Source organism: Mesoplodon bidens (genome assembly GCF_964165515.1).
Source record: "Mesoplodon bidens genome assembly, chromosome: 1".
In the NCBI taxonomy this organism is placed as follows: domain Eukaryota; kingdom Metazoa; phylum Chordata; class Mammalia; order Artiodactyla; family Ziphiidae; genus Mesoplodon; species Mesoplodon bidens.
In genome coordinates, this window is record NC_138176.1 from 107,116,165 (window position 1) to 107,137,033 (window position 20,869).

At 46.3% G+C, this 20,869-nt stretch overlaps 1 protein-coding gene across 5 annotated transcripts in view; it reads right to left on the reverse strand.

The window, feature by feature from the left end:
* Positions 1-20,869, reverse strand: part of PCGF3 (polycomb group ring finger 3) — a 60,062-nt gene that overhangs the window by 7,980 nt on the left and 31,213 nt on the right. For all 5 annotated transcript variants that reach the window (XM_081252139.1, XM_081252135.1, XM_081252138.1 and 2 more), the window contains exons 7-9: positions 20,416-20,526; positions 19,444-19,532; positions 3,467-3,604 (exon numbers count right to left, since the gene is read on the reverse strand). In XM_081252139.1, coding sequence (XP_081108265.1) covers positions 3,467-3,604; positions 19,444-19,532; positions 20,416-20,526 — 338 coding nt within the window. The remainder of the gene's footprint in view (positions 1-3,466; positions 3,605-19,443; positions 19,533-20,415; positions 20,527-20,869) is intronic.

Below are 20,869 nucleotides of genomic sequence, written 5' to 3' on the forward strand. Positions count from 1 at the left end.
CCTAGCCGCTCCGTGGCATGTGGGATCTTCCTGGACTGGGGCACGAACCCGCATCCCCTGCATTGGCAGGCGGACTCTCAACCACTGCGCCACCATGGAAGCCCCCTCTAAGTATTTTCTAATCTTTGATTTCTTCTTTGATCCGTTGGTTGTTTAAAACTGTGTTGTTTCATTTCCACAATTCTGTGAATTTTCCGGTTTTCCTTTGGTTATTGATTTCTAACTACATGCCATTGTGGTCTGAGAAGATACTTTGTATAATATCTATCTTTTTAAATCTATTGAGACAACTTGTGTCTGCCCTTCTCTTATAAAGACACTTGTTATTGAATGTAGGGCCCACCTGGATAATACACAATGGTCTCTTCATCCCAAGATCCTTTACGTGTCTGCAAAAATCGTTTTTTCAAATAAAGTCATATTCACATGTTCTGGGGGTTAGAAGTAGACATATCTTTTGGCTGGGTCACCACTTAACCTACACCACTTAACATACTACAGTCTGCCTTCTGACCCAACAAAATCCACATCCATCCCACATGCAAAACACATTCACCTAACCCCAACATCTCCAAGAGACCCAATCTACTCCAGCATCAACTCCAAATCCCCAAATCTCATCTACACAACATCAGCTCAAAGTCCCAGATCTTATCTTCTAAATCACAGGAAATCAGGTATGGGTGAGACTCTGGGTACGATGCCTCCTGGGACAAATTCCTTTCCAGCTGTGGATCTGCGAAACTAGAAAACACATTATCTGCTTTCCAAATACAAGGCTGGAGCAGGATAGATATTCCTAGTCCAAAAGGGAGACACATTAGAAGGCATAAGGGATCACTGGTCTCAATAAAGTTTGAAATCCAGCAGGGAAAATTCCATGAGGTTTCAAGACCTGAGAACACGTCACTGTGGGTCAAGGTTCTGCTCTCTGGGCCCATGATGGCTTCACCCTCTGGGCCCCAGGCTCTGCCTTGGAGTCATTCTTCCTTTTTCTTTAGGGGTAGCTCACCTTGGCAGCTGAGCAGCTCTATCAGCCTATTTCCCGCGTGCAGAATTTTGGAAGTCTGATAGCCTTCTCTCATTTCTTCCTGTCTCTGTCCCCTTCAGTACGAGTTGGTGGTGTTTCTGCTCATAGCACATTCTTAGAAACCTTGTGAGTCTCCCATGTGTGTCAGAAGTCCAGGCTCTGCAGATCTTTCCTGGATAACTCCTCTCTATTCCTCCCATGAGAAGGCTGAGCCACCGTGAGTCAAACAACTAATCCCTTTAGCAAAAGGCTGAACAGCTACACACTTGGCCTTCTCTCCAGAGCATGTTTTTCTAACAGTCAAACTCCTAATATTACCATCTTTTTGCAATCTGGATAGGCTGTGACTTTTCCAAATCATCAAGTGCTGGTTCCTTTTTGCTTAGCAGTTCCTTCCTGAATTCATCTCTCTCCTCTGACATTTTATTACAGGCAGCAAGAAGAAACCAGACCATGTCTTCAGCACTTTGCTTAAAAATGTCCTCAGCTAAATACCCACGTTCATCACTTCCAAGTTCTGTTTTCCACACACCGCAGAACACAACTCAGCCAGTTTTCTGCCACTGTGTAGCTAGAATCACTTTTCTCCCCATTTCCAATACTATGCTCCTTTTTTCCCTTCTGAGCTCTCGCCAGTAGCATCTTTAATACTCCTACTTCCACCAACACTCTGTTTGTGCAACACACGCCTTCAAAGGTGACAGGAGCTTTCTCCACCACGCTCCTCGCTTCCCTCTGGGCCGTCCCCAGAGTCACCTTTAATGGCCACATTCATATCGACAGTCTCTTCAAGGCAATTCGGGTTTTTAAAAATCATGTTTCTCAAAATTCTTCCAACCTGTAACTCTTACCCAATTCCGAAGGCACCACCACATTTTTAGGTATTTGTTACAGCAGCACTCCACTTCCTGGTATTGAAATCTGTTTTGGTTTCCCATGGCAGGTATGACAATGTACCACAAACCTGGTGGCTTAAAACAACAGGTACTTATTTTCTCACAGATGTGGAGGCCAGAAGTTCAAAATCAAGGTGCCGGTCGGGCTGTGCTCAGTCTGGAGGCTCCACTGGAAGATCCTTCCTTCCTCTTCCAGCTTCCGGGGGCTCCAGGCATCCATTGGCTTGTGGCCACATCACCCCAACCTCTCGTCTCTGTCCTCATACCATCTTCTCCTCTGTGTGTGTCTCGAATTTCCCTCTGCCTCACTTTTGTGAGGGCACGTGTCACTGAATTTAGGGGCAGCCCAGATAATCCAGGATTATATCATCTCAAGATCCTTAACTTCAGTATATCTGAAAACACCCTTTTTCTGGCAAAGACCACGCTTACAGGTTGCGGGGTTGGCTGTGGACACACGTCTTTGCGGGGCCACGTCCTACCCACTATTCTCTATAGTCCACCTCAGAAGTCGGTCTCGTTTCTCCATCCTTACCGCACTATCCTGGGGCCTGTCTCTCCTGGGACTTCTGCCACAGACTCCCCTCAACTGGCCACTCCTGCTTCCGTCTCGGAACCCCAGCAGCCCACCTGCCTCACAGCCTCAGGGCTGTTCTCATCACAAGCCCCCAGCTTAAGGCCCCCCAGTGCCTCCTCTTGACACTTGCTGGTACACAGCCAGCTCCTGCTGACAGTTTATGTCTAAGCAGAAGTGAACGCCCTCGGGAGGGTTCCCCAATGACCCCTAAGCTGATGTGCTCTCACCCCTCTGTGCACCACCCTACTCTGCACCACTAGGGCACACGTTTTACTTTATTCTCAGCACTTATCGGAACTGGGAAGTATCTTCTCTATCTACCCACCCGTCCTATCCATCCCCATCCACCCATCCATCCATTTGTGAAACAGAAGAACAGAACTTCTCTTTGTGGCGAAAATATTTAACATATCTTGGGCTTCCCTAGTGGCGCAGTGGTTAAGAATCCGCCTGCCAATGCAGGGAACACGGGTTCGAGCCCTGGTCCGAGAAGATCCCACATTGCTGCAGAGCAACTAAGCCCTTGCGCCACAACTACTGAGCCTGCGCTCTAGAGCCCGTGAGCCACAACTACTGAAGCCCGTGTGCCTAGAGCCCATGCTCCGCAACAAGAGGAGCCACCGTGGTGAGAAGCCCGCGCGCTGCAACAAAGACCCAACACAACCAAAAATAAACAAATAACTTAATTAATTTAAAAAAAAAGAAAATATTTAACATATCTTGTTGCAGCCCCCTTGGCATTTCCTCTTCTCTTAACAGTGGCTTCCCGTGTTTGTGGGCTCTGGGCCTCCACTGTCTTCACCGCTATTTACTATCACCCTCTGGGGGTAGGCAAAACAAATTCAGATTTTTTTTTTCTGATTGTAAATGTCCAAACAGGACTGTAAAAAGCAAACAAACCCAAAGAACTTCAGAAGTATCACTTTTACAAATAAGAAGTGACTCGTTATAGTTTCTATTTACCTCGTTGAAAGACGAGAGGTTGAGTTTTTTGGCAATGAACTTCTTTAGGTGCAGGACTGTGGCCTGGGCTGAGCAGCGGATCCATTTCCGTTTCAAGCCCCGCAGTTTGCTGCTGTTGCATTCCAGACAGATGCTCACCTTCAAGAGAAAGGACACAGCTGGGCAGGCTCATCAAGGGGGACCTTACTGGGCTACTCATTGGAGGCTTTCTTAGATATCTACTGATTCCATTAAATCTAAGAATGCTGACTTTTTTGAAATCATAAATCTGTTTTGACCTAAACACCGTAGAAAAAGAATTTTACTTTAATCATTTTACACTGTCTTAAAATCTGTTTACTAGGGCTTCCCTGGTGGCGCAGTGATTGAGAGTCTGCCTGCCGATGCAGGGGACACGGGTTCGTGCCCTGGTCCGGGAAGATCCCGCATGCCGCAGAGCGGCTGGGCCCGTGGGCCATGGCCGCTGGGCCTGCGCGTCCGGAGCCTGTGCTCCGCAACGGGAGAGGCCACGGCAGCGAGAGGCCCACGTACCACAAAAAAGAAGTCAAATAGTAAACAGTTTTTTTTTTTTTTTTTTTCGGTACGCGGGCCTCCCGCTGCCGTGGCCTCTCCCGTTGCGGAGCACAGGCTCTGGACATGCAGGCCGTGGCCCACGGGCCCAGCTGCTCCGCGGCATGCAGTATCTTCCTGGACCGGGGCACGAACCCGTGTCCCCTGCATCAGCAGGCGGACTCTCAATCACTGCGCCACCATGGAAGCCCTACTATTTGCCATTTTGTGAAATAAAAATCTAACACTATTAATTCTGTCTTATTAGCACAGTACTTTAAAGTAAACCCGAGAATTATTATTTATTGTGGCAGTATGTGCTGGCCTCAGAGTTAAACCGACAAAGACTGGAATCCTGTTCTAAAAGCTTCTGGCCGGTGGGACACACACACGTCTCCCCAGAGGCTGTGCTAAGTGCTCTGCAGAATGACAAGGAGAGACATGCCACGCACACAGCAGGCACCACGGACCCTTCACCGAGGAAGGTCTACAAAGGAGGAACATTATGCTCAGCCTTGAAGAAGACAGCAAACTCACTAGAGAACAGAGTACTCTGAGCAAAGGCACAAAGTCTGAAGCTCACAGTTCTATTCTGGAAGATCAGGAGTTCAGTGGGATTAGAGTACTCGATGTGTGACAAGGAACTTCAAGACAACAAACTAAGTAAAAGTGATTCTAGGATCAGGTGGTGCCTGGCAGATGCAGAAGGGAATCTGCTGAGGAGGGACAGCCCTGGCCACAGTTGAGAAAGTCCCACCTTAGACACCTCACCTCACCTCACTCACTGGCAAGTAATTCTCTAGCAACAGCCACAAAAAATGGCACAAGCAGACCCCAAAAATTCAGACAAAAGAATTAACAAAGGAATTAACGGAAGTATGTATGTCTAAAATTACTAGAGGTATGAAAGAAGGAATTAAAAACATAACACACTAAGAATAAAGAACAGGCAGGTATAAAAGATAACCAAATGTAACTTCTAAAAATAAAAAACCTATTCACTTAAATTAAAAATTCAATGGATGGTCAAATCACAGATTAGTCTCAGCTGAAGGCAGATCAATTTCCTGAAAGATCAATTTGAGTAAATTATCCAAAATAAGTATAGAGACAAAGATATCAATTAAAATAAGAAAACAAAAGAAAGGTAAGAGACGTGCAGACAGATCAGAGTCTAACAAACACATCACAAGAGTTCTAGAGGAAAGAAGAGAAAATAAGGGAAAGGCAAAATTTGAGAAATACTGACTAAGGATCCCCCCAAATGATCAAAGACGTAAGTCCTCAAATTCAGGAAGCAAAAGAACCCAAAACAAAGGAAGTAAGAGGAAACCTGCACCCAGACAGACATGGCGACCCCTCAGAACACAGGGGGCCAAGGCCCAGGGCAGCCACAGAGGTGGGCCCACAGGCAGGGTTGGCGCTCAGGCCACTGAGCCCAGACACTGAGTCGACAGGAAGGAAGAGCTAAATTATCATTCAAAGTGGAAATGAATAAAGTCATCTGCAAACGAAAACAGAACGTAAGTAGGAGAAGATGTAGCTCAGGAAGAAAAAACCTGAAGTGGATGGACTGGCTGGGGTTTAGGAGGTGCCCAGAGAGCAGGCAAGCTCTGGTGTTGTTTAGGAGGGACAGGAAGAGACTCATATTAATTTTGGACTTTTAAAAAATGCATTCATTTTAGAATTTCATTAGCACTAAAATAATAAAAATAGGACATATAACCTGCTAATCAGAGGCAAAAAAGAGATTAAATAAAATTTATTAATTCTATAAGGGACTCAAGCGAGGGGGCATAAAAAATATAAATGGAAAGCACAAACTAAAGCAGAAATAAACCCAATTTTACTAGCAATCGTGGTAAATGTAAAATACCTTGCCAGTTGAATAAATTTTGATTTGATTTTTAAAAAACCCCCAGCTCTCTGCTGTAAAAAGTGTCACATTTAAGAAAGATGTTAAAAAAACTGAAATACCAGGCAAGTATCAGCCAAAAAGAAAACAGACAGAGCTGTATTATTACATAAAACAAATTTCTTAATAAGAAAAAACTCCCTAAGGATGGGAAACATTTCTAAAGTTGAATGCACCTAGTAACAAACTTCTTAGACAGAATGATGAGAACTAGAAGTCCCCAACGCAGTGGGGATTCAGAGTCTCTGTCAGGGATGCTGAATTCTGCCAGCCTCAGGCACACGGACCAGATGGGCGTCTGTGTCCAGGGCCAAAGCAATAGGCCCAAGACCCCGGCAGGAACCAACTGCACACAGAACCCTAAACCCAGCACCGGTAGCTGCATGGGCACGGGCAGGGCTGCCGGCTGCACTCCTGTACCCCAGCCGGAGAGGCCTCGTGCCCATCAGAGGTGCTGACCAGGTAAAGAGGGCACAGGCTCCCCAACTACGGGCGTGTCACCCGACGAGGAGGCTCAGTTTGTGTGAACGCAGGAGTGACCACGGAGTGTGACCTACGTGGGGGAACTCAGAACAGTGACACATTTAAACCTTTCAATGTTAACCTCTGGACTGTATGAATGTATTACCTAGTTAAATGCACAAAGATAAGGCATGTTTGTAACTTTTTAACCGCTTCATTGCGGTATAATGTACACGTACATGTTTTAAGTATACCATTCAGTAATTTTTAGTAAATTTAGAGAGGTGGGCAGCCGTCACCACCCTCCAGTCTGAGGTCGGTCCCATTAGCTCATGAAGACTCTCGGAGCCTTGGTGGTCAAGCCCACCCCACCCCACGTGGCCACCCCTTGGCCTGTGTCTGTGGACCGGCCTCTCCTAGATGGGCTATAGATGGGATCATACAAGACGCAGTCTTCCCGTCTGACTTCTCTCACACAGGAAAGCAGTGTGAGACTCAGATGCATGGCAGCACCTTGCACCACTGACCGGTTCCCATTTGTCCACATCCCCGTCAACGCCTGTCAGTGGCTGTCTTTTTGATTGAAGCCATCCTGGTGAGTGCAAAATGCTACTTCATTATGTTTCTTTCTTTTTTTTTTTTTTGAAGTACGCGGGCCTCTCACCGTTGTGGCCTCTCCCATTGTGGAGCACAGGCTCCGGACACGCAGGCTCAGCAGCCATGGCTCACAGGCCCAGCCGCTCTGCGGCATGTGGGATCTTCCTGGACCGGGGCACGAACCCGTGTCCCCTGCATCGGCAGGCGGACTCTCAACCACTGTGCCACCAGGGAAGCCCTTCATTATGGTTTTAATTGGAATTTCCCTGATGACTAATGTTGTTGAACATCATTTCACGTGACTATTAACCATTTGTAATTCTTCTTTGGTGAAATATCTGAAATCTTTTGCCAATATCTTAATTGGATTGTTTATCTTCTTATTGAGTTATAAGAGTTATATATTATAGATACAAGTCCTTTGCAGAAATGTGATTTGACAATATTTTCTCCTAGTCTGTGGCCTTTTAAAATTTTCTTATTTTTTTTTAATTAGTTTCTGCTTTATAACAAAGTGAATCAGTCATACATATACATCTGTTCCCACATCCCTTCCCTCATGCATCTCCCTCCCTCCCACCCTCCCCATCCCACCCCTCCAGGCGGTCACAAAGCACCGAGCTGATCTCCCTGTGCTCCGTGGCTGCTTCCCACTATCTATCTACCTTACGTTTGGTAGTGTATATATGTCCATGCCTCTCTTTCGCTTTGTCACAGCTTACCCTTCCCCCTCCCCATATCCTCAAGTCCATTCTCAAGTAGGTCTGTGTCTTTATTCCCGTTTTGCCCCTAGGTCCTTCATGACTTTTTTTTTTTTTTTTTAATTCCGTATATATGTGTTAGCATACGGTATTTGTCTTTCTCTTTCTGACTTACTTCACTCTGTATGACAGACTCTAGGTCTATCCACCTCATTACAAATAGCTCAGTTTCGTTTCTTTTTATGGCTGAGTAATATTCCATTGTATATATGTGCCACATCTTCTTTATCCATTCATCCGATGATGGACACTTAGGTTGCTTCCAGCTCCGGGCTATTGTGAATAGAGCTGCAATGAACATTTTGGTACATGTCTCTTTTGGAATTATGGTTTTCTCAGGGTATATGCCTAGTAGTGGGATTGCTGGGTCATATGGTAGTTCTATTTTTAGTTTTTTAAGGAACCTCCATACTGTTCTCCATAGTGGCTGTACCAATTCACATTCCCACCAGCAGTGCAAGAGTGTTCCCTTTTTTCCACACCCTCTCCAGCATTTATTGTTTCTAGATTTCTTGATGATGGCCATTCTGACTGGTGTGAGATGATATCTCATTGTAGTTTTGATTTGCATTTCTCTAATGATTAATGATGTTGAGCATTCTTTCATGTGTTTGTTGGCAGTCTGTATATCTTCTTTGGAGAAATGCCTATTTAAGTCTTCTGCCCATTTTTGGATTGGGTTGTTTGTTTTTTTGCTATTGAGCTGCATGAGCTGTTTATAAATTTTGGAGATTAATCCTTTGTCAGTTGCTTCATTTGCAAATATTTTCTCCCATTCTGAGGGTTGTCTTTTGGTCTTGTTTATGGTTTCCTTTGCTGTGCAAAAGCTTTGAAGTTTCATTAGGTCCCATTTGTTTATCTTTGTTTTTATTTCCATTTCTCTAGGAGGTGGGTCCAAAAGGATCTTGCTGTGATTTATGTCATAGAGTGTTCTACCTATGTTTTCCTCTAAGAGTTGGATAGTTTCTGGCCTTACATTTAAGTCTTTAATCCATTTTGAGCTTATTTTTGTGTATGGTGTTAGGGAATGATCTAATCTCAAACTTTTACATGTCCCTGTCCAGTTTTCCCAGCACCACTTATTGAAGAGGCTGTCCTTTCTCCACTGTACATTCCTGCCTCCTTTATCAAAGATAAGTTGGCCATATGTGCGTGGGTTTATCTCTGGGCTTTCTATCCTGATCCACTGATCTATCTTTCTGTTTTTATGCCAGTACCACACTGTCTTGATTACTGTAGCTTTGTAGTATAGTCTGAAGTCAGGGAGCCTGATTCCTCCAGCTCCGTTTTTCGTTCTCAAGATTGCTTTGGCTATTCGGGGTCTTTTGTTTTTCCAAACAAATTTTGAAATTTTTTGTTCTAGTTCTGTGAAAAATGCCAGTGGTAGTTTGATAGGGATTGCATTGAATCTGTAGATTGCTTTGGGTAGTAGAGTCATTTTCACAATATTGATTCTTCCAATCCAGGAGCATGGTATATCTCTCCATCTATTTGTATCATCTTTAATTTCTTTCATCAGTGTCTTATAATTTTCTGCATACAGGTCTTTTGTCTCCTTAGGTAGGTTTATTCCTAGATATTTTATTCTTTTTGTTGCAATGGTAAATGGGAGTGTTTTCTTGATTTCATTTTCAGATTTTTCATCATTAGTGTACAGGAATGCCAGAGATTTCTGTACATTAATTTTGTATCCTGCTACTTTACCAAATTCATTGATTAGCTCTAGTAGTTTTTCGGTAGCATCTTTAGGATTCTCTATGTATAGTATCATGTCATCTGCAAACAGTGACAGCTTTACTTCTTCTTTTCCAATTTGGATTCCTTTTATTTCCTTTTCTTCTCTGATTGCTGTGGCTAAAACTTCCAAAACTATGTTGAATAAGAGTGGTGAGAGTGGGCAGCCTTGTCTTGTTCCTGATCTTAGTGGAAATGGTTTCAGTTTTTCACCATTGAGGACAATGTTGGCTGTGGGTTTGTCATATATGGCCTTTATGATGTTGAGGAAAGATCCCTCTATGCCTACTTTCTGCAGGGTTTTTATCATAAATGGGTGTTGAATTTTGTCGAAAGCTTTCTCTGCATCTATTGAGATGATCATATGGTTTTTCTCCTTCAACTTGTTAATATGGTGTATCACATTGATTGATTTGCGTATATTGAAGAATCCTTGCATTCCTGGAATAAACCCCACTTGATCATGGTGTATGATCCTTTTAATGTGCTGTTGGATTCTGTTTGCTAGTATTTTGTTGAGGATTTTTGCATCTATGTTCATCAGTGATACTGGCCTGTAGTTTTCTTTCTTTGTGACATCCTTGCCTGGTTTTGGTATCAAGGTGATGGTGGCCTCGTAGAATGAGTTTGGGAGTGTTCCTTCCTCTGATATTGTTTGGAAGAGTTTGAGAAGGATGGGTGTTAGCTCTTCTCTAAATGTTTGATAGAATTCGCCTGTGAAGCCATCTGGTCCTGGGCTTTTGTTTGATGGAAGATTTTTAATCACAGTTTCAATTTCAGTGCTTGTGATTGGTCTATTCATATTTCCTATTTCTTCCTGAGTCAGTCTTGGCAGGTTGTGCATTTCTAAGAATTTGTCCATCTCTTCCAGGTTGTCCATTTTATGGGCATAGAGTTGCTTGTAGTAATCTCTCATGATCTTTTGTATTTCTGCAGTGTCAGTTGTTACTTCTCCTTTTCCATTTCTAATTCTATTGCTTTGAGTCTTCTCCCTTCTTTTCTTGATGAGTCTGGCTAATGGTTTATCAATTTTGTTTATCTTCTCAAAGAACCAGCTTTTAGTTTTATTGATCTTTGCTATCGTTTCCTTCATTTCTTTTTCATTTATTTCTGATCTGATTTTTATGATTTCTTTCCTTCTGCTAACTTTGGGGTGTTTTTGTTCTTCTTTCTCTAATTGCTTTAGGTGCAAGGTTAGGTTGTTTATTCGAGATGTTTCCTGTTTCTTAAGGTGGGATTGTATTGCTATAAACTTCCCTCTTAGAACTGCTTTTGCTGCATCCCATAGGTTTTGGGTCGTCGTGTCTCCATTGTCATTTGTTTCTAGGTATTTTTTAATTTCCTCTTTGATTTCTTCAGTGATCACTTCGTTATTAAGTAGTGTATTGTTTAGCCTCCATGTGTTTGTATTTTTTACAGCTCTTTTCCTGTAATTGATATCTAGTCTCATAGCATTGTGGTCAGAAAAGACACTTGATACAATTTCAATTTTCTTAAATTTACCAAGGCTTGATTTGTGACCCAAGATATGATCTATCCTGGAGAATGTTCCATGAGCACTTGAGAAAAATGTGTATTCTGTTGTTTTTGGATGGAATGTCCTATAAATATCAATTAAGTCCATCTTGTTTAATGTATCATTTAAAGCTTGTGTTTCCTTATTTATTTTCATTTTGGAAGATCTGTCCATTGGTGAAAGTGGGGTGTTAAAGTCCCCTACTATGATTGTGTTACTGTCGATTTCTCCTTTTATGGCTGTTAGCATTTGCCTTATGTATTGAGGTGCTCCTATGTTGGGTGCATAAATATTTACAATTGTTATATCTTCTTCTTGGATCGATCCCTTGATCATTATGTAGTGTCCTTGTCTCTTCTAGTAGTCTTTATTTTAAAGTCTATTTTGTCTGATATGAGAATTGCTACTCCAGCTTTCTTTTGGTTTCCATTTGCATGGAATATCTTTTTCCATCCCCTTACTTTCAGTCTGTATGTGTCTCTAGGTCTGAAGTGGGTCTCTTGTAGACAGCATATATATGGGTCTTGTTTTTGTATCCATTCAGCCAATCTGTGTCTTTTGGTGGGAGCATTTAGTCCATTTACATTTAAGGTAATTATCGATATGTATGTTCCTATTCCCATTTTCTTAATTGTTTTGGGTTCGTTATTGTAGGTCTTTTCCTTCTGTTGTGTTTCTTGCCTAGAGAAGTTCCTTTAGCATTTGTTGTAAAGCTGGTTTGGTGGTGCTGAACTCTCTCAGCTTTTGCTTGTCTGTAAACGTTTTAATTTCTCCATCAAATCTGAATGAGATCCTTGCTGGGTAGAGTAATCTTGGTTGCAGGTTTTTCTCCTTCATCACTTTAATTATGTCCTGCCACTCCCTTCTGGCTTGTAGAGTTTCTGCTGATAGATCAGCTGTTATTCTGATGGGGATTCCCTTGTGTGTTATTTGTTGTTTTTGCCTTGCTGCTTTTAATATGATTTCTTTGTGTTTAATTTTTGACAGTTTGATTAATATGTGTCTTGGCGTGTTTCTCCTTGGATTTATTCTGTATGGGACTCTCTGTGCCTCCTGGACTTGATTAACTATTTCCTTTCCCATATTAGGGAAGTTTTCAACTATAATCTCTTCAAATATTTTCTCAGTCCCTTTCTTTTTCTCTTCTTCTTCTGGAACCCCTATAATTCGAATGTTGGTGCGTTTAATGTTGTCCCAGAGGTCTCTGAGACTGTCCTCTGTTCTTTTCATTCTTTTTTATTTTGCTCTGCAGCAGTTATTTCCACTATTTTATCTTCCACCTCACTTATCCGTTCTTCTGCCTCAGTTATTCTGCTATTGATCCCATCTAGAGTATTTTTTATTTCATGTATTGTGTTTTTAATCGATGCTTGATTCATCTTTAGTTCTTCTAGGTCCTTGTTAACTGTTTCTTGCATTTTGTCTATTCTATTTCCAAGATTTTGGATCTGGGAAATAGAATCTTGGATCATCTTTACCATCATTATTCTGAATTCTTTTTCAGGTAGACTGCCTATTACATCTTCATTTGTTAGGTCTGGTGGGTTTTTATCTTGTTCCTTCTCCTGCTGTGTGTTTTTCGGTCTTCTCATTTTGCTTATGTTACTGTGTTTGGGGTCTCCTTTTTGCAGGCTGCAGGTTCGTAGTTCCCGTTGTTTTTGGTGTCTGTCCCCAGTGGCTAAGGTTGGTTTAGTGGGTTGTGTAGGCTTCCTGGTGGAAGGTACTAGTGCCTGTGTTCTGGTGAATGAGGCTGGATCTTGTCTTTCTGGTGGGCAGGTCCACGTCTGGTGGTGTGTTTTGGGGTGTCTGCGGACTTTTTATGATTTTAGGCCACCTCTCTGCTAATGGGTGGCGTTGTGTTTCTGTCTTGCTAGTTGTTTGGCATAGGGTGTCCAGCACTGTAGCTTGCTGGTCGTTGAGTGAAGCTGGGTGCTGGTGTTGAGATGGAGATCTCTGGAAGATTTTCGCCGTTGGATATTATGTGGAGCTGGGAGGTCTCTTGTGGACCAGTGTCCTGAAGTTGGCTCTCCCACCTCAGAGGCACACCACTGACTCCTGGCTCCTCAATTTGGGATGATTTGTTGTCTATTCATGTATTCCACAGATGCAGGGTACATCAAGTTGATTGTGGAGCTTTAATCCGCTGCTTCTGAGGCTGCTGGGAGAGGTTTCCCTTTCTCTTCTTTGTTCTCACAGCTCCTGGGTCTCAGCTTTGGATTTGGCCCCGCCTCTGCGTGTAGGTCGCCGGAGGGTGTCTGTTCTTCGCTCAGACAGGACAGGGTTAAAGGAGCAGCCTCTTCGGGGACTCTGGCTCACTCAGGCCGGGCGGGCGGGAGGGGCACGGAGTGCGGGGCGAGCCTGCAGCGGCAGAGTTCGGCGTGACGTTGCACCAGCCCGAGGCGCGCCGTGCGTTCTCCCAGGGAAGCCGCCCCTGGATCCCGGGACCCCGGCAGTGGCGGGCTGCACAGGCTCCCGGAAGGGCGGTGTGGACAGTGACCTGCGCTCGCACACAGGCTTCTTGGTGGCGGCAGCAGCAGCCCCAGCGTCCCACGCCCGTCACTGGGCTCCGCGCTTTCAGTCGTGACTCGCGCCCGTCTGTGGAGCCCCTTTAAGCAGCGCTCTTAATCCCCTCTCCTCGCGCACCAGGAAACCAAGAGGGAAGAAAAAGTCTCTTGCCTCTTCGGCAGCTCCAGAGTTTTCCCGGACTCCCTGCCGGCTAGCTGTGGCACATTAGCCCCCTTCAGGCTGAGTTCTCGCCGCCAGCCCCAGTCCTTTCCCTGCGCTCTGACCGAAGCCCGAGCCTCAGCTTCCAGCGCCGCCCGCCCTGGCGAGCGAGCAGACAAGCCTCTCGGGCGGGTGAGTGCCGCTCGGCACCGATCCTCTGTGCGGGAATCTCTCCGCTTTGCCCTACCCAGGTATGTGGGGAGTTTCTTGCCTTTTGGGAGGTCTGGGGTCTTCTGCCAGCATTCAGTAGGTGTTCTGTAGGAGTTGTTCCACGTGTAGCTGTATTTCTGGTGTATCCGTGGGGAGGAAGGTGATCTCCGCGTCTTACTCTTCCGCCATCTTACCCGGAAGTCTCTAAAATTTTCTTAATAGAGTCCTTTGAAGAGCAGCAATTCTTTTTTTTTTTTTTTTGTCATTAGTCCCCTGACCAGGGACTGAACATGGGCCCTCGGCGGTGAGAGAGTAGAGTCCAAACCATCCGACCGGCAGGGAGGTCCCAAAGAGTAGCAGTTCTTTTTTTTCTTTTCTCAAAGTGCTGCTTGCTTTTATGTTTCATTTGTCTTATTTTCTGGCCCCACCATGTGGCATGCAGGATGTTAGCTCCCCGATCAGGGATCAAACCCACACCCCCTGCTGTGGAAGTGTGGAGTCCTAACCACTGGACTGCCAGGCAATTCCCAAGAGCAGCAGTTCTTAATTTGATGAAGTCAATTTACCAATTTTATTTCCTGAGTTGTGTTCTTGGTTTTGGATCTGAGAACTACAGGCCTAACCCAAGGCCCTAAACAGTTTCTCTCATGTTTTCCTATAAAAGTTTTCAAGTTTTAGCTCTTATATATATTTTTTAATCAACTTATTTATTTTATTTTATTTATTTCATCTTTGGCTGCATTGGGTCCTCGTTGCAGCGCGCGGGCTTCTCACTGCAGCGGCTTCCCCTGTTGCAGAGCATGGGCTCCAGCCGCGCGGGCTTCAGCAGCCGTGGCACAGGGCCTCAGCAGCTGTGGCTCGCAGGCTCTAGAGCGCAGGCTCAGTAGTCGTGGCGCACGGGCCCAGCTGCTCTGTGGCATGTGGGATCCTCCCAGACTAGGGCTCGAACCCGTGTGCCCTGCATTGGCAGGCAGATTCCTAACCACTGTGCCACCAGGGAAGCCCTAGCTCTTATATTTTGAGTTAACTTTTGTATGTGGTGTGAGGCAAGGCACAAATGAACCTTTCTGCACGTGGATGTCCGTCCAACTGTCCCAGAACCACTTGAGGAAGACACTATCCTTTCCCCAGTGAAGGGCCGTGGCACTTGTGCTGAAAACCAAATGACCCTAAATCTAAGGGCTTATTTCTAGACTCCAGAATTGGTTCCACTGACTTAAAAGTCTACCTTAACACCTAAAACAAACGTCTTGATTACTGTAGCTTTTTAGTAAGATTTGATGTTCAATATTTTCAATATTTTAAAAAATACTTTAAAAAATAACTAGTGGGTCAAAAAGAAATCACAATGATCATTTCAAAATATTTACAACCAAACAGTATAATGGAAACTATATGAAAATTCAACTCAAGAAATTAGAGAAAGAACAAGAGGGAATGTAGAAAGAACAGAAGGAAGGAGCGATTGGCAGAAAAGAACGTGGTTCAGCCTCTGGCAACAACGACCAAGAAAGCGGGAGGCATGCTGTGATGCCAGGAAGAGAGACGGAGAAATAGGTGCACAGGTGGCAAGGCCTAAAGACAAGCAAAGAATTCTAGGAACCGTTTCATGCCCCAAGCGTTGAAAACCTAAATCCAAGCAGAAAGTTTCCTAGAAAAAATATAACTGATCAAATGAACTAAAAAAGAAACAGAAGATTTGAGTAGGATTGAAATCATTAAGAAAATTTAATTTGTATTGATAGTTAAAAATCTTCCTACCCCTATCCAAAAGAATTAACCAAGATCTGATGGCTTTATATATAGGAAGTTTAACCAAAACATTCAACAAAACTGATGCTCTTAATCTCATACAAACTTTCCTAGAGAATAAAAATGGGAAAAGAGAGCCTATCCCCAGCTCTGAGACTTACTACCTTGATACCAAAACTAAACAAATGCATATGAAAAAGGTGTAGGCCAATTCCTGCAAAATGACTGAGAAAATGTCAAAAGACCCAACACACAGGTCCACGAACATAACAAGCGATCTGCATGTAAAGGAACCGAGAGAGCCACATCCCCCTCCCCGGGAGCTGGAGATGGACAGGAAACAGACCCGCCGAACCCAGGGAGTCTGGGACGGGCAGCGCATGGAGGACGTGCCCGGGGAGACTGGGGCCAGCACCCAGGAGTCTGTGAGGGTTGGAATAATCAGAACATCAGACAGAAAACAGTGAAATCCTCAGCCCGTGGCGTGTGCTATGCACGCAACACAGGACACACTGCAGGTCCTACTGCTGTTCCGTGTCACACGCCACCTACAGGAAGCCGCTACATGACGCACCTCAAAAAAACTCGGAAGTATAATTTTACCTGAGAAAAGGGAGCTGCACAAAGACATCTGTTCTCTGGGCTCTGTGGTCTGTGGCTACATCGTGCCAACCGGCTGGGACACCCGCTCGGTAAACAGTCTCTGGAGAGCCCAGCAAGTCCCGCGGCTGCTTTCTAACCCTTCCTGGGCTGAGCGCTTGACGCCGTGTGCCACGCGCTGCCCACGCTCCAGGCCCTTCCCTGCCTGGCAAGCCCTGCTCCGCGGCCTCGTCTGACCCCCTGCTCCAGGCCCGGCCCACCCTCTCCCCTCCTCCCGCTCCCCACGCCTGGAGCCCCTGGCGCGTCCCCGCCCTGTGGCTCCGAGCGCCCCGACCCCAGGGCGCCTCAGCCCCACGGGGCGGTGGTCCTCGCGGGCAGCGCGTGGCGCGTCCTGGGGGAGGGCAGGCCAGGCGCCGACCGACCGGGCGCCCCCCTCCTGGCGGCAGGACACCTGATTCCCAAGGGAGCCACGGTGCGGGCGGCAGGGACACTGCGGAACAAGCGGCTGAACAGACTCCCAAGCACAGCCCCTTTGAGCCCCGCCGTGGACGAAGCCACCGGAAGGACAGAGTGTCCTGCAAGGAACAGGCCCGGGACAGCCAGGAGCAGATAAGCCGCCAGGGTCCCGATGCCGGAGAGGAGGCGGGGGGATGGCAGCAAGTGGGGGTGTCAACCCCACCCTCGAAACTGCCTGTGTAATCAACAGCAGCCCACCCCCGGCACAGGCTGAGGAGGAAGAAGCTGGCCCTGCCTGGCGGGCCTGAAGCTGCCCTAGAGGATGGAGGGGGCAGGCTCTCGGGAGGAGTGGCCTGGAACTAAAGTAACAACAAAACAACTTATTTGAAAAAGAGAAGAACAGCTGTGAAGGGGTCTGAAGTTGAAGCCCGGGGGCTCAGGGTCCCAGAAGGCAGCGCGGAGAGCGGGATCCCCGAGTGGGAGGAGAAGGTGGGACACCAGACACAGGATGGTAGCAGAGACGGGCTCCCAAAACCCTGACCTCCCAGGGACAGGGAGGAAACAGTGCGCTCCTGAGGAAGGGGAATGTCTGGGGAAACGAACGTCCCGGTTACTGGAAGCCATCTGGTGAGAGCACGCGGCTCAAAGCAGTGACAGACCAGTTGCGCGGCGCTCAGCCTGGCACTGACTCTCGCCCCACAGGGATGCAGCGGGGCCCACACCCTGGGCAGGCTGCTGGCTCTTGAAAGCAACCGATCAAATAGACAAATCTTCGGCATGTTTGGGGTAAAAAAGAAAAGGGAAATATTAGTAACGATAAACACAAACACAAACACTGGAGATTGAAAACTGACGGAGCAGGGGTTAAGCGAGAGGGCCCACCCTGTGCCTGGAGGGGCCAGGCCGGCAGCCCCGACCCCAGATCCCGGTAGGGCCTCCAAGTCCAACAAGAGGTAACTCATCAGAGCCCAGGAGAGGGGACACGTGGGCCCCAGAGGGGTGCCCTTCACCCCAATGTTTATTCTTCTCTCCATTCACGTGAAATGCATCTAGCACGCCCAGCATTCCACACAGACGCTTCTACTCCTGTGATGCTCGTGGAAATGTTTTAACAACACAGAAGCATATAAACTGGAAAATTAAGGTTCCATTATTCCATTCTTATACCCAAACCACACTATTTAATTATGTCTTTAATAAATATAAGTGTACATATACACACGTTTTACTTATTAAATATATATGTACTGATTAGAATATGTATATATATATAGATAGGTGGATATAAGCAGACCTTGCTTTATTGTGCTTCGCAGATACTGTGTTTTTTATGAACTGAAGGTTTGTGGCAGCCCTGCGTTGTCAGATGATGATTACCAATTTTTAGCAATGAAATATCTTTTAATTAAGCAATGTACGTTGTTTTTTAGACATGACGAAACTGCACACTAAATATACTACTGCATAGTGGAAACATAACTTTTATATGTACTGGGAAACCCCCAAAATTCACAACTTGTTTTATTATAGTGGTCTGGCACCAAACTGCAGTGTCTCCCGAGGTGTCCGTCTGTGTAAATATGTGTGTGGGTAGCTATGCTACATATATACCCTGATACAGCCAATACCCCCAAGTTTTCATGGCTATTCCCGAGCTTTTCCTCTCCCAGATGAGGCTCAGAAGCAGCTGGTTAAATTCCTATTTATAATAAATGGTTAAAATCACAACCACTGAGATTAATTTGGGGAGAACTCACATATTAACGTCAACCTTCCATCCAGAAACACCCAACTATTCAGTTTTCTCTTATGTTCTTCCACAAGAAGAACGTGTCTTTGTTTCAGCCTCACACATCTCTCGTTAGGCGGCCTCAGCGTTTTTATTAGTTATGTGAACAAGGCCGCCCACAGCGTCTGACTATGACACACTGGTCCCATCACCCGAACGAGCAGTTTCCCTGTGCTGTCTGAAGTGCCACGTCACAAGATGTGTAATCTGAGAGCCATGGCGCGCCCGGCTCACGTTCTCCCGTCCCCTAACTATTTGGGCTGGATCCCCCAACTCATGCTGAGTGACAGCTGAGAAGGGACATTTTCTTGTTCTGACACTCATGAGACAACTCTGTTCCATCATAAAGTGTGACGACTGCCGTAGCTGTCGAGTCAAGGTACTCTAATAAAAAGATCCATAGACATGGATATGGGATTTTATCAAACTCTTTTATAGCATCACTGTGATGATTTAGTTTTCCTTTTTTAATCTGATAATGTAGTAAGTGACATATGAATAGCGCCCTCAAGGTTACATTCTCACCTTATTTTGCATGGAAGATGTCTGCCCCACATTCTCCACAGGACAACCCGGAGTTGGGGTTGGGGGGAGCTGAAGATACCCACGGTGGGTGGAGGCTGAACTTTAAACTTTTTATACCTAAAATGTTCTACGGTGAGTATGCATTACTTTGGCAATTAGAAAAAGAAGGGAATGGGAATTCCCTGGTAGTCCAGTGGTTAGGATTTGGTGCTCTCCCTGCCGAAGGCCCAGGTTCGATCCCTGGTCTGGTCGGGGAACTAAGATCCCGCAAGCCACGCGGCACGGCCAAAAAAAAGGAAAAAAAGGTAAGTAAAGGAAGGAATTGGAAGGAAAACCTAAGAAAGTTGCTGACGTTTTAACATCTGTACTGTTTGTTGCTCTCGGCCTCCTTCTTTGTTAAACGAGAAAGCGCCCCGTGGGAAGGTTGGGGGCCGAGGCAGCGCCCACCTGCTCGTCGCTCCTGTGGTAGTCGCCGTCCTCCTCCTGCTTCTCTTCTGCCGCTTCTTTGTTCGAACTGTCATCCGCTTTGGTTTCTCCTTTTAGCAAAAACAGAAAATACTGGGTCATGAATCCAAAGTGTTAAACCATTGTTTTTTTAACTCTACCGTACACTTGAACGCTATAAACACCCACTGTATTAAGAGTTTGCACACTTGAGAGCTGGGGGAGCGCTGCTCTCCACGGTGCTTTACGCGCTGTGCCCTCGGGGCCAGTGGCATGTGTCCGGGCAGAGGCGCCCCGCCAGCCCAGCACCATCGATGCCTCGCGCCTCAACTACGCCAGGCAGCGTGCCATCCCCGAACTCTCACTGTTCTGGCTCGGCTTTAAATGTTAAGAACCCACCTAGGGAAAGGCGGGATTCCTGGCTCCCTAGCTGCCTCTTGGCCTCGCCTCCCCGGGGGCCCCGAGCTCGCACAGTCTGCAGCCCCCGCTTCCCCAGGCCGACAGCCAAGCCTGTCCCTCCTGCTCACATTGTTAGAAATGCACACGGCGGACTAAAGGGGCTTCGGAATCGGTGTGGTCCACAGCGTCAAAGATTCAAATAAGTCGTTATGATATGTACGGATTCTAAAGCACCATTAATTTTACGTCATAGCCAAAGTGGGGTTTGGCCATTCTGCGAGAAAACAGACAAAGCCTGGAGAAGAGCCCTGGGAGGCCCACCGTCCGCATGCCTGTGCTCCTTCCACACCCCACCTCCAGGCACCTCCAGGCACCCCCTCAGGCTTCCTCTCACTGGCCCACCACGTAACCCCTTGGTCGGAGACCCCATTTCTCAGCACCACCTGCTACCGTCAGCACCAAGTGCTGCTGACACCTGCCCACACCTCTGTCAAGAATCTGTGTGGCAGGGGGGAGTGGGAGGGACACAAGGGGCTCTTAGCAAAAGGTCTAGTAAATAAAACCCAGCTCACTCACCATTTCGATGGGAATCTAGGTGCTGTTTTGCAGAACAGGTTTCGCCCTTGATGTCTCCAGGCACTTCCAGGCCTAATTTGTGGTAGAATTCCCTCTGTTTTCTCATTTCCGCTATTAAAAATTAATATATAATCCTTAATCTTAAGTAGGCAATGGATCATATTAAAATTCTGCTCACAAATATCACATGAAGAAAACTGAAGATTTGGATTAAAAGCCTGAAGACTTCTACTTGTGAGAAAATAACAACTTCGGACCGTGCCCCCTCAAATTTTGGAGCAGCTGCCAGCTGTGGGCCGTGGGACGCGTCCCGGGTTGGGGTCTGAGCCCCCCAAGTGGAGGTGCTGCTGGTTCTCTGGACGTGCATTCACAGCCCCGCGGGCCCCTCCCAGGCGGGGCTGCCGTCCCCACCCCTGCTGTGGCCGCCCCTAGGCGTGCCCGACGGGGGGGAACC